The sequence below is a fragment of the Diplodia seriata genome, assembly GCF_021436955.1.
Source record: "Diplodia seriata strain FDS-637 chromosome Unknown scaffold_5, whole genome shotgun sequence".
Taxonomy (NCBI): domain Eukaryota; kingdom Fungi; phylum Ascomycota; class Dothideomycetes; order Botryosphaeriales; family Botryosphaeriaceae; genus Diplodia; species Diplodia seriata.
The window spans coordinates 120037-132324 of record NW_027117312.1 but is presented as its reverse complement, the minus strand read 5'-3'; the positions used below and the strand labels follow the sequence as shown (position 1 = coordinate 132324).

General features: G+C 59.1%; 5 protein-coding genes across 5 annotated transcripts; 3 read left to right on the top strand and 2 right to left on the bottom strand.

The window, feature by feature from the left end:
* Positions 1–85: 85 nt before the first annotated feature.
* Positions 86–1143, top strand: SLS55_005055 (uncharacterized protein; the record flags this gene model as incomplete). Its single annotated transcript, XM_066776506.1, has 3 exons — positions 86–121; positions 180–515; positions 574–1143. The coding sequence occupies 3 exons, from the start codon at positions 86–88 to the stop codon at positions 1141–1143; spliced, it is 942 nt and encodes a 313-aa protein (XP_066632348.1).
* Positions 1144–2646: 1503 nt separating this feature from the next.
* SLS55_005054 (uncharacterized protein) lies at positions 2647–5349 on the top strand (the record flags this gene model as incomplete). Its single annotated transcript, XM_066776505.1, has 1 exon — positions 2647–5349. The coding sequence occupies one exon, from the start codon at positions 2647–2649 to the stop codon at positions 5347–5349; it is 2703 nt and encodes a 900-aa protein (XP_066632347.1).
* A 715-nt stretch (positions 5350–6064) lies between these two features.
* SLS55_005053 (uncharacterized protein) lies at positions 6065–6934 on the bottom strand (the record flags this gene model as incomplete). The annotated part of the gene is made up of 3 exons (XM_066776504.1): positions 6065–6099; positions 6151–6804; positions 6886–6934. 3 exons carry the CDS (start codon positions 6932–6934, stop codon positions 6065–6067), a joined length of 738 nt encoding a protein of 245 aa, XP_066632346.1.
* Positions 6935–8144: 1210 nt separating this feature from the next.
* SLS55_005052 (uncharacterized protein) lies at positions 8145–9203 on the top strand (the record flags this gene model as incomplete). Its single annotated transcript, XM_066776503.1, has 3 exons — positions 8145–8585; positions 8659–8967; positions 9045–9203. The coding sequence occupies 3 exons, from the start codon at positions 8145–8147 to the stop codon at positions 9201–9203; spliced, it is 909 nt and encodes a 302-aa protein (XP_066632345.1).
* Positions 9204–9596: 393 nt separating this feature from the next.
* Positions 9597–11280, bottom strand: SLS55_005051 (uncharacterized protein; the record flags this gene model as incomplete). Its single annotated transcript, XM_066776502.1, has 2 exons — positions 9597–10123; positions 10179–11280. 2 exons carry the CDS (start codon positions 11278–11280, stop codon positions 9597–9599), a joined length of 1629 nt encoding a protein of 542 aa, XP_066632344.1.
* Positions 11281–12288: the final 1008 nt, after the last annotated feature.

Genomic DNA, 12288 nt, shown 5'->3' with positions numbered 1-12288 from the left:
GCGATGAGGCAATCGCCGCCATAGCTCCACCACCGAACACTCCAACCCTCCACCGCCCACACCTTTCTCTCTCGCCTCACAAGCCATGTCTGGAGGCTGGAACACCATCGAGTCCGACGCGGTTTGTGCGCTGCCTTCCTTTGCTCCTCCGCCACTGCCGCTGACCTTGGCGCGCGCAGGGCGTCTTCACCTACCTGCTGCAGAACCTCGGAACCAAAGACGTGCAGTTTGAAGAGCTCATTTCCCTCGACTCCGACTCCCTGCGCCAGCTCAGCCCCGTCTACGGCGTCATCTTCCTCTTCAAATACCCCACCGACGAGAAGCCCTCGGCCACCCCAAGGGACGGCTCTTTCGACCACCAGGCCGCCGAAGACATCTTCTTCGCCGCCCAAACCATCCAGAATGCCTGCGGCACCCAAGCCCTCTTGTCGGTGCTGCTGAACAAGGACGGCGAGATAGACATCGGCTCGCAGCTGCGCGAGTTCAAGGACTTCACCACCGCCTTCCCCTCGGACGTACGCAAGCCCCGTCTCTCCCTCCTCCCGCCAACCCATTAACAAAAACGCCCCACAGCTCCGCGGCGAAGCCCTCTCCAACTCGGACCTGATCCGCGAGACGCACAACTCGTTCGCGCGCTCCTCGCCCTTCGTCGACGAGACGACGCGCGCGGCCACGGGCGACGACGACGTCTACCACTTCATCGCCTACACGCCCATCAACGGCCAACTGTACGAGCTCGATGGGCTGCAGCCCGCGCCCATCGCGCACGGCGCCTGCACCGCGGACGACTTCCCCGACAAGGTCATACCCGTCCTGCAGCGCCGCATCGCGCGCTACCCGCAGACGGAGATCCGGTTCAACCTGCTCGCCATGGTGCGCGACCTGCGCATCCGCGCGCGCGAAATCGGCGACCAGGAGGCGCTGCAGCGCGAGGAGGGCAAGCGCACGGCGTGGACGTGGGAGAATGCGCTGCGCAGGCACAATTTTGTGGGATTCGTGGGGGAGTTGGCCAAGGGGGTCGTGAAGGCGAAGGTTAGGGATGGCACGTATGATGCGTGGGTGGAAGAGGCGAAGGGGAAGACGAGGCAGCGCGTCGAGGATCGCGCGAAGAAGGGCGTTGGGGCGGATGAGATGGATGTTTAGAGCTTGGGGGTGCGGGATCATGCTGGCTTGCGTGGCTGCTGCTGCTGCTGCTGTACTATCTTTGCATTAGCGGGCGTCTGGTAGGGTCGTCTCGGTTATACAATGATATCAATGCGATTTGGTGGGGAGAGGGGGTTTCGACTACCGTCCGGCTTTCTAGGATGTAATAACATGAAAATTGCAAAGGGACGGCTGCGTCTGGATAAGAGTGGAGGGGCTCCAATGTGACTAAATTCCCGAGCTAAGAACTTTGCAAACTGACTGCGGCATTGGGATCGAGGTTCGTTATGCACCCATATTGCCACAGGCGTAGTAAGTCCTCTTGTCTTCTCCTCCACCAGCAGATGCAGGCCAATTCTTATGAAAGGCCTGCCTTATTAGGCCAGAAAACATGCAGAGCACATGGAACGCTTTACGGAATCTTCCATGGCGGCCAACGGCTTCCTCCACGCGGCATGAGCCGCAGGATCTAGAAGGCAACCACCCCGTTCCATTCTTCCAAAGGGTCATGGGGGAAAGGAGGGAACATGTCGACAGGAAGCGGTGGAGCGCGGGATCTCCAGATGCGCGCATCATCAGCAAGCGGGTGTGGATCCTTGGGCGGGCGCCGCTGCCGCATAGCCGCCCGAGCGTCCCCAGCCTCCATCGCACCTAACCCACAAGACCGGGCAAAATGACGAAGCTTGGACGACGATGACGAAATGTCAATATCGAAAAAAGGCCATTGGAACCAGCAAGGCCACGATGCGTTGCGGTCGCAGCGAAGATAATGCACACGGAAACTTGTCTGTCTCACCGGTCATGGCTACTGCGGTGACAGCTGAGAGCGCCCTCGCAGCAGCCCAACTGGGCGGCCGACAAACGTTTTGATGCAGCGGCCCAATGGGCCAGACGGGAGGTCGGCAGAACCGGAGACGGGCCGCTGGGGAAGACGAGCGATTCAGAGGGCGCAGGGAGTAATATGGGGCGTTCGTCTGAGACCATGCGAGGCGAAAAAGATGGTGGCTGGGCGAGGCTAGAGCGTAGCAGCAACAGCAGCAGCAGCAGCAATGCAGCTCGCCGTCACGCAGATGATGAGGCTGTTGGCGCGGGCAGCTCGTTCCAATAATGGCATCCGGGTGCAGCAGCAACGGTGGTGCATGGTTGGGCGCTTGGCTTGCGAGAGCTGCGACGTTGCGACGTGCTTGGTCGACGGTCCGGGGAAAGGGTGTCGGGTTGCCCGGCGGACTGCGCTGGCGGCTAGCGATTGGCGCAGCTGCACACCGACTGCCGCCTAGTGCCCCGGCCAACGCCAGCCATCCCGGCCCTCGCTCGAGATAAATTCCTACTTCCCTGCCCGGCACTGCTGCTATCCGTACACTGCTGTCGAATTCCCCTTTCGCTTCTGTCTCTTCTTCGTTTCGTTGCTCGGGGGTTGTTGCGTGCAGTTGCTGTTTGTTTACCCGATTCGGACTCAACACCAGAAACCACCCGTTGCATTCTGCCCGGCATTCCTGCACCACCATGTCTTCGATCCACGACCGCTTCGAGGTCACCACCCACCCCGCCGTCATCACCCCCTTCGAGGACGTCGACGACCCGCTCATTGACGCCGACATTCCGCACAACGACTACTACATGTTCGGCCCGCCCTCGCAATCGTCCGACGGCCGCAACACCATCAACTCGCGCAGCTCCGCCGGCCGCGGCCGCCGCCTCTCCAACCGCACCCAGCTGACCGAGCCGTCGTCCATCTCCGACATGCCCTCCGACTGCTTCCCGCTCGCCCAGCACAAGAAAGCAATGCCTCGGACGAGCAGCCCCCAAATCTCGCCCACCAAGTCCGCATCCCCCCACCGCGACATCACCGCCTACCGCAGCAGCGTCGTCCCCGACGAAAACAAGGTCAAGACGCACCACCGCAGCCACCACCGCCCCTCGGCCCCGCGCCGCAGCCACCACACCAGCATCGTCGACACGCCCACCCGCTTCCACCCCGATCCCATGCCCCAGTATTCTTCTTCTTCCCCCTCCCACCATCACCTCACGCCCTCGCACCACTCGCGCTCCCAATCCCGCGCCCCCCTCATCCTGCTACACGTCACGCTCCTCCCGTCGCCGTCGTTCCCGTACCCGCCGCACGTCATGCAGCGCGTCCTGCCCCGCTCCACCATGCGCGCCTTCGCGCTGCTGGAGGAGCGCCTGGCCGACCCGGTCCTGATGACGCGCGGCCTGCTGGTCGCCCACCCGCGCGACGAGATGGACGTGCTGGAGGAGCGCGTGCTCGAGGGCCTCGAGCTGCGCCCGCCGCGCGTGCTCAAGTGCGGGCATTTCTACGGCGCTCCTTCTCCTTCGTCTACCGCCAACGACGACGACGACGACGACGAGGAGGAGGCTGCCGCTAACGAGGAGGAGGAGGAGGAGGCTGCGGCTGCGGCTGCGCACGACAAGTCCACCCACCGCCGAGACAGCGGCGTCGAAGCCACCATGGACGAAGAAGAAGACGCAGCCGCAGACGAAATCACCTGCACGACCTGCCACGCCCACCTCCCGCTCCCCGCGAACGCGGTAGTGTCGGAGACGACGAACACGTCCCGCTGGTCGATCAAAACGTACGCCGCCAACGGCCTCCTCGCCGGCCCCGGCGCCTGGGCCGCCGCCTGGAGCGAGATGGAGCGCATCGACGTGGCCGTCGCGCCGCACCTCACGGCCGCCCAGCACCGCGCGTTGGCGCGCGCCGTGAGGGAGGAGGAGGAGGAGAGGGAGGAGAGGGAGGAGAGGGAGAGGGAGGAGGAGAGGGAGAAGGATGAGAGAGCGCGTGCTGCTGCTGCTGCTGCCGCTGCCGAGGAGGCGAAGCGTCAAGAAGAAGAAGAAAGAGAGAGAGAAAGAGAAGAAGCCGAGGCTCAGGCGGAGCGCCGCCGTGAGGCTGAGGCTGAGGCTGCCCAGAGGGCGGAGCGCGAGGCGGCGATGGAAGCGGAGCGCGTGACCCAAAGAAGGGAGCACGAGGCGGCGATGTTGGAGGCGGAACGCGAGGCACTCGTGCAGGCGGCGCGCGAGGAAGAGCGGGCGCGGGCGGCAGAGGCGGCGCAGCTGGCGGAGACGCAGCGGCTGCGGCTCATCGGCAACGCGGCGCTGGCGGCGGCGGCGGAGAGGAGGGCGGCCGAGGAGAGGGTCGAGCGGGAGCGCAAGGAGGCGGTCCGCGCGGAGAGGAGGCGGGCGAGGGACGAGAGGGTTAGGTCCGCGCAGGCGGCGGAGAAGGCGAGGAGGGAGCTGCCCCTGGGCGTGTTGCTGGCTAGGGCGGCCTGGGTTGTCGCGGCGGATTGGAGGAATGTGCTTATTGCGCTGTTGGCGGTTGTGGTGGCGTGGGGGTGGGTCGTGGATGGTGGTGCTGGTGGTGGTGTGGGCTTGGATGCCAGCCTGGTGGCGTTCGATTTCGATCCCGTCGACCACCGCGTCTTTGGTGTCGATAATGCCACGGCTCCTCCTCCTCCGCTGGAGACGGCCGTCGTGCAGACTTCCACCGTTGTCGCTACCGCTACCGCTACCCACACCTCCACCGCCATCGTCACGGCTTTTGTCCTCGAGACATTGAGCCCCGCAACTACCTCCACCACCACCGTCCTCGCCGAGCAACCGTCGGTCCTACCCTCGTCCTCGTCCTCCTCCTCCTCCTCGCCCGACGTCGTCGACGCAGACGCCGCGTTCAAAAACGCCGTCTTCGCCGCGTCCTCGGACGTCCTCGCCTCCGCTTTCGAAAAGATGCAGGACATCGTCTCCACCTTGACCGTGGCTTACGAGGAAGAAAAAGAAGAAGAAGAAGAAGAAGGAGAAGAAGAAGCTGTTTCGTCTGTTGCTGTCGTTGTCGCCGCCGACGACGACGACGACGCCGCTTTGTTCCAAAAAGACGCCGCCTTCGCCGCGTCGTCGGACGTCCTCGCCTCCGCTTTCGAGAAGATGCAGGACATCATCTCCAAACTGACTGCCGCTTACGAGGGGGAAGGAAGAGATGGAGATGGAGAAGCTGTTTTGCCTGTTGCTGGGCTTGTCGATGTGGTGGTGCCTGAAGCGGCGATGGTGGAGGACGTGTGCGAGCGCCTTGGTCTTGCTTATCCCGCGTGCGCTGCTGGCGAGGAGGCACTGGATGTCGCCGCAACGGCTGTGCCTGGGACGTCGGTGTTGTTGGGATTCAAGTATTTCGATCCCGCTCCGGTCTGTTTGGCGGTCTAGAGTTTGGAGGATGGAACGGAGCCGGGGAGCTTGTGAATGAAGTAGGACGGGGGTGTGCATGATGGGTACATTGGCAGACGGCTTTCTGCTTTGTGCTTTTTGCTTTTTCTCTGCTTTCTTTGGTTTGGTTGAGCGTTAAGCATGGTAACAAAATGAGCATTCTGGGCGTTTTTTTGGGATGGGGATCGGGTATAGCGGGACTGGCGTTGGAGAGGGGGATGGAAGCTTTGGGATTATTATGGGGCTTGTTGATGATGGGTAGCGATTTGGCAGATAATCATATGGAGGCTAATGGATTCATGACATTGATGTTTGAAGCTACCTTAAGAAGGTTGAAACGAATTGCATACTTGGCTGGTGAGGAAGTTGAAGTATACATTTGCAGTATTCTTCAGATACAACGAAATCAAAGAGGACTTACCCTTATTTGTATTACGCACCTTCGTTGTTTTCTGTTCTGGATCCTCAAGAATAAAGTGATGATCCCCTGCAAGAAGCTTGCAAGCTGCTACATTTAGAGCCTCTTTCCCGTGTCGATCTGTAGTGATTTTACTTATGTGTAGGCCTTCAAGTCCCCCTCACCCACTTCACGCCCACAACCTTTCTCCTTCACGCCACTAAGCGGTATCAAGCCCAATATCCTGGGCGGCACGTGTAATTTTTCTTTGCCCCGACGATGGAGAGCCTGCGATACAAGATACAATTATCGAGCGGGCTAATCCGGGCTCAATTGCGGAGGGAGTGCATATGCTGGGCATCCGTTAGCAACTGTTTGTCTCGCGCAGAGACATGGCCTCTTACCGTTCCGCATGCACGTAGCATTACAGGTAGGATACGGCAGCCCGTGCCTCCCCCCATCTTGCGTGATCGGATACACTCTGTTCAAAGCCTCGCCAAGCTCCGAATCGCCCAGCTCCGTCACGCCGCGAAGCAGGCTCCGGTACGTGTCCTCGGCAATTCCCCGATCGGACCTGGAGATGAAGTAGAGTTGACTCGGCGTGTTCGTCCCGCTCGGCCACGTCTCGAAGAACATGGCGTACGCGACGTCGGCGCTGTCGTAGCCCCATGCGAGTACCTGCCATGTGTTGTTCTGCGCCGCGAGCGGCCCGGCCGCCACCCACCGGTACGCGTCGGGTGCGACGGGGGTGTCGATGCCGTAGATGAGATATCCGCCGCCGCCCTCGAGGTCGTAGGAAACGACGTCTTGCAGTTGTGGCGAGGGCGAGGACGTGTTGTCCCGCAGGCTGATCGGCGTCAGGTGCCATTGCATGTTGCGCCATTCCCGGTATGCGGGGTTCCCGGATGCGATGTAGTACCAGTGGCCGAGGAACCAATCGCCGGGTGTGGCATCCCAGTCGGGAGGAGATGATGGCGGAGTCGAAAAGGTTGGGGGGAGGCGTATCTGCGGTTCGTTGGGCGGCGTGGCGTGCGACGCGAGGTAGCAAAGCGAGAGTTCTGAGACCCCATCTGTTAGGTGATGCTTGCGCTTTGGAGTTCCGCGAATATCCATCTCCAAAGGGGAAACTCCCGACTCACCAGGCTGCTGACCCGTGTCGATCTCGGAAGGGGTTACGATGTTGAACATTGAGATGGTGGTGATGAGTATGCAAAAAGCAACGGTATACGTGCGTCTCATTTTTGGAAGAAGTGACTGATGCTTGATCAAAGGGGACTTCAAGATGTATAGATGAACGATGTAGTTAATGGAATGAGCATCGGGACAGTTACCTTTAAGATGGCGAAATTGCTTTTGCCAGCCTCGGAAACGTGCGGAACTCGACAAAGTTAAAACCTGCTCAGACTTCAAACCTTCCCGATGGCAGGTCTCTGTGCGAGACATTGTCTTCATTTAACGCTTTAATGATGCTATGGCTGAGTCACGTTCGGCGTTCGTCCGAATATTAATCTGGTTTACGCAGCCTGACAGGCATCTGTGGCAACCATAATGCTCTAAAAAGCAATTCACTCAATCAATTTCGGAAAGGCGAGCTGCAACACAAGTCTCTGAATCCTATAATATGCGTCTTGTCGTTTTTCCTTATTTCCTCGTCCTACTTTCAAGCTAACTACTGGCCGCGTAGTACGTATCCTGTTACTTCCTCAGACGCATCCATGAAAACGAGCAGCTGGATTTTACCTCGGTCTATTGGAAAACTGAGCCACTACTTTGATACTTCTTGCCTTCATCGCTGTTTTGGGCCGCATACCTGTCATCCGACCCGCCACTTCTCTCGATCGAATGTCACAAGTGCTGAGAACCCCAAAAAGATGGTCATGACAACCACTTCCGGCGTTCCGCTGATCAAGCCAACTGCTTTGGTATGGAGAGCCGAACTCAAGGTAACACAAGGGCTATTGCTTTTTTACACGTCGGGTCCCCTCCATCAAGTAAGGCTGGATGGAGATTCTCGTGTAGTCACTCCTGTCTACGACGTGCAGCTGTTGAAGCCATGGCAGACTTTGGACGCAAGTGTTCCGTTTAAGTGTGGCTCGAAGAAGTAAAACATGCTTCGGGTGAATGAGCGGCTGTGTTCAGCCTACAAATGCCAAGGGCTCCATGCTTTTGGAGAGAATATTGGTTTCTGCCACCACAATGCGTATTACCACACAGCGCAACGCCCATGAAGCCAGCCTTGCGGAGACCCGATGCTGATCTATCTACCTTGCGCATTTTGCATACGACAATCGTCTGACAAGCGCCACCTCCTTAGCATTCCTTGTCGATCTCCGTATATGAGACTGGCTTACCGACATGAGCATTGCATCTCTACGAGCGATCCCATCCTTCGATCAAAATGTCTACGGTACTTTCCGCCATTCTTTATATCCTTCTGCTCCAACCCTACGCGCTTGCATACGAAGACTTCGAATCCAGAAACCTACAAACCATCCAAAGCATCTACAATCTGACTGTTTACCCGAACTTCCTCCCAATCATCGCAAACGGGTCCGCCGCCATTCCGCCAGGACTGTTCAACCCTAATGCCACGGGCCGCATCACGCCACTCGGGAACTTCACCGGCTTTGAGGACTCGATTGAGTACTTCTTCGCACTGGCACCGACCCCCCAGGGCACATCCGGAAAAGCCATCTATGCAGCCGAAGTAGTGGAGTTCACGTCCGGGTGTCCGTCAGTCGCGGCCTCGGTGGTCTACCTCAAGATCGGCCAAGTGGACCCCACAACCGGCGGCTTGATCAACGGGACGTCGTCAGGCACGACGACAACAGCAAAGCAGGTACGTTCCTCCCTTCCCTTCGCAGATCCAACGCGTTCCACCACCACCACCCGCTAAAGCCTCCTCCATCCAGGTCGCCTTCTGGAACTTCGACGACGACGGGCAAGTGCTTCGCTACGACGCCTGGCTGCCCAACCTCCAACGCTGGAACTCGATCCTCCTCGGCGCCAATTTCGACGACCCGCCCGCGCAAGACGCTTTCAGGCGGACGCTCTGCCCCGCCGTCCAGCAGCGTTGCTCCGGCCCCAACCGGCAGTACGACAGCGAGGAAGACTGCGTTGCCGACCTCGCGGCGAAGCCTTTCGGGAACTACGACGAGGCGTGGGGCGACAACATCGCGTGCCGCACCATCCACGTTATCCTCGCTCAAATCCGGCCCGAGGTGAGTTCATTGCATGACTGACTGCCTTCTCTCTGAGCGCTTCCTTCTCCAGACTGTGGCGTGCTCACATCGCTAAGATTCACTGTCCCCACGTCGGTCCGAACGGTGGTGACGGCCCCGATAACTACAAGTGCGTGGATATCGACTACAGCACGGAGTATTTTGCCGACGAAAAGCTGTACCGGGATCCTGAGGGCGTTCCCTTCACCTGCCCGGGGGAAGACTACAGTTATTGACGCCTCTGATAGGACGGGGACTGCTGTTCGTTTCATGTGTTGCACGAAAGTCGTTGAATGAATATCAGCATATTGGGCTTGATGCCGCTCAGTGGCATGAAGTAGAAAGGTTGTGGGCGTGAAGTCAGCGAGGGGGACTTAAAGGCCTATACACAAGTAAAATCACTATAGATGAACACGGGAAAGAGGTGTGGTTATCAAGTTCTTCGTGCAAGGCCATGGCTCATAGCTCCGTAGTAAGCAGGGCGGTGCTGCTACCTATGCTAGCCACGTGTCAGTGTAACATAAGATGTAAGCCTCCATTAGCTATGCATAATGTACCTCACTCATCCCTTCACACCCACCGACCGTACTTGCTCCTCTTCGACAGCGGAAACGAAAGCACCCCCACCCCTACACAAACGGCTTAAAGCCGCGCCACCCCCCCTCAACAACCTCCCTCACCGTCTGCCGATGCCTGGCCAACCCGCCAAAGAAAAACCGACAAGTATCCGGCTTCCCCGGAATGTTCTTCCCAAAGATCCACCCGCGGCCCTCGCGAAACAAACTCCCGCGCGAAATCTCCTCACACATCTCCACCCACTCCCTCTCCGCCTGCGCTTCCGCCTCCACCACCACTTCCCTCCCCTTCTCCCTCCTCACTTTTTCCGCGGCCCCGATCGCCGCCGTGATGAACTCGACCCCCTCCTCGACGGCCGGAGGGAAGTTGCAAAACGGCCCCTGCGGCCCCCCGATCATGAAGAGGTTGGGGAAGCCCGCCGCGCAGTAGCCCAGGTAGCTGCGCGGCCCGCCTTGTAGTGGGTGCCAGTGCTCGGAGAGGGCGAGCCCGGCGCGGCCGCGGATCCGGATCCGCGCGAAGGACCCGTCGATGACGTCGAAACCGGTGGCGAGGACGATGAGGTCGAGGTCGTGGTGGGTGCCTGCGGGGCCCGTCAGTGCGTGTTAGGTTTTTGGGGAGGAGGCTCTTCTGCTTACCGTCGCTGGTGCGGATGCCGCGAGGCGTGACGGTGTCGATGGGCGTGTCGCGCAGGTTGACGACGTCGACGTTGGGCCGGTTGAACTGCTCGTAGTAGCCGTTGTCGCACAGCGGGCGCCGCGCGTACAGCTCGCGCGGCATCAGCCTGCGCGCCTTGTCGGGATCGGCGACGGTTGCCGCGATCTTGCGGCGGATGAAGTCGCACGCGGCCTCGTTGGCCGCGCGGTCCGTCGTGATGTCGGCGAACCCCCCGAACATGAAGCGGAACCCGTTGCCCTTCTGCCACAGCTCCTCGAACACGCGCTCGCGCTCAGCGGGCGTCGCGGAGTGGAAGGAGCGGGTGGATTCGACGACGCCGAAGGCCGTCATCGAGTTGAGCACTTGCGCGTAGATGTCGTCGTAGTGCGCGTTGACCCACGCCCGGTACTCGGGGTCGACCGGCCGGTTGCCGCTGGGGACTGAGTATTGCGGGCTGCGCTGGAAGCTGGTCAGCGACTTGACTTGTGGTGCGAGTGCGGTGATGATCTGGACGCCCGTCGAGCCCGAGCCGATGACGCCCACGCGCTTGCCCGCGACCTGGATGTCGGGCGTCCACGATTGCGAGTGCACGATCGGCCCGTTGGTGAAGGAGTCGAGGCCGGGGATGTCGGGGAAGTTTTGCTTGGTGAGCAGGCCCAGCGCGGTGACGAGGTAGCGCGCAGTGATCTCCCTGACGTCGTCGCCCGTCTTGAGGCCGACGCGCCAGATGTTGGCGTCCTCGTCGTATTCTGCCGACACCATCTCTGTGTTGAACTCCATGTACTTCCGCAGGTCATGTTTGTCGACGACGTGGTTCAGATACTTGAGGATCTCGGGTTGGAAAAGGTAGTGCTGTGTCCACGGATAGGTTTGCAGGTCCTCCTTGTCCCAGGAATAGCGGTACAGGTAGCTTTCCGTATCGCTCATGGCTCCTGGATAGCGGTTCCACCACCAGGTGCCTCCCACATCGGGCGCGGTCTCGACTACCTTGAGCGAGAGTCCCATGTCACGTAGTGAATGGACCTGGTAGATGCCGCCGAAGCCCGCCCCAACGATGAGAACATCCACGTGTTCGTCTGGCATGATGGCGAATGTGAAAGCTGTTGGCAAATGGACGGGAGAAGCTTCGATTGATGGATGAAGTTTAAATTAACATGGTGAGCTCACTAGCCGAGGTATATATGGCCCGCATAAGAGGTGCTCTCCACCACGGACAGCGCATTGCAGAATCGCACCCATGTTGCGCACTCGCTGGTTGGTAACAGATGGATAAGCTAGCATTCTCGCGCCATCTATTGCCGGCGGGGTAAGTAAGATGATCAACACTAAGTCGCTGGGGTTGTAAGTGGGGAACTTTGGGGGCTGAAGCTTCGATAGGAAACAGTCCCGCCTACATGCAACCCCTCCTTCGTCCAATTTTGCCTTTGGACCCTGTGATCGCATAAGCAAGACCCTGGAAACACCCTGGTCAAGCAAGCTTGTAAAGGAATCCCGACCGACTCAACTAGTATCTCGCTCCATTGGGTTCACACCAGTCCGCAAAGAGGCATAACTCTGCTGACGGAGATCAACTGGCGCGATCAGAGGAATTTCCATTCCAGGAAGTTTCGGCCGTTTACACAGGGCTCAGCAATAAGATCGTCCTGTTTGTACATAGTAAAGACGATGGATATTTCGGAAAGACGTGTAAATCGCCAACTGCCCTATGCGTGATTCGTCAATCGCTTATCTATGGAAAGAAAGACAGACTCAACCGGTTCCCCGGGAATCTCGTTGCTCACATCAATGGTAGGTTGTGCGCTTCGTATCTTCTTTTCTCTGGATGGAGAGAAAATGGCTTGATGGTGAGTTCAGCGGTGGTGAATAGTCCATCTCTTTATACATTTCATTCTTCTATTGTCTTGCTGCATACGACCTACCACACGGCGCCATTCTCCGGCGTAGAGCAGAGATGAGAAACGACATTGTGCCTGAGTTGGAATTTCGTCGAGATGGTGCTAAGATGATTTGGGATGCAAGTACACCGGTAGGGGGTTGGATGCGGACTGGTTGTCTGGTACCTGAAGATCTGGGTCACGGCATTGGCCGAGT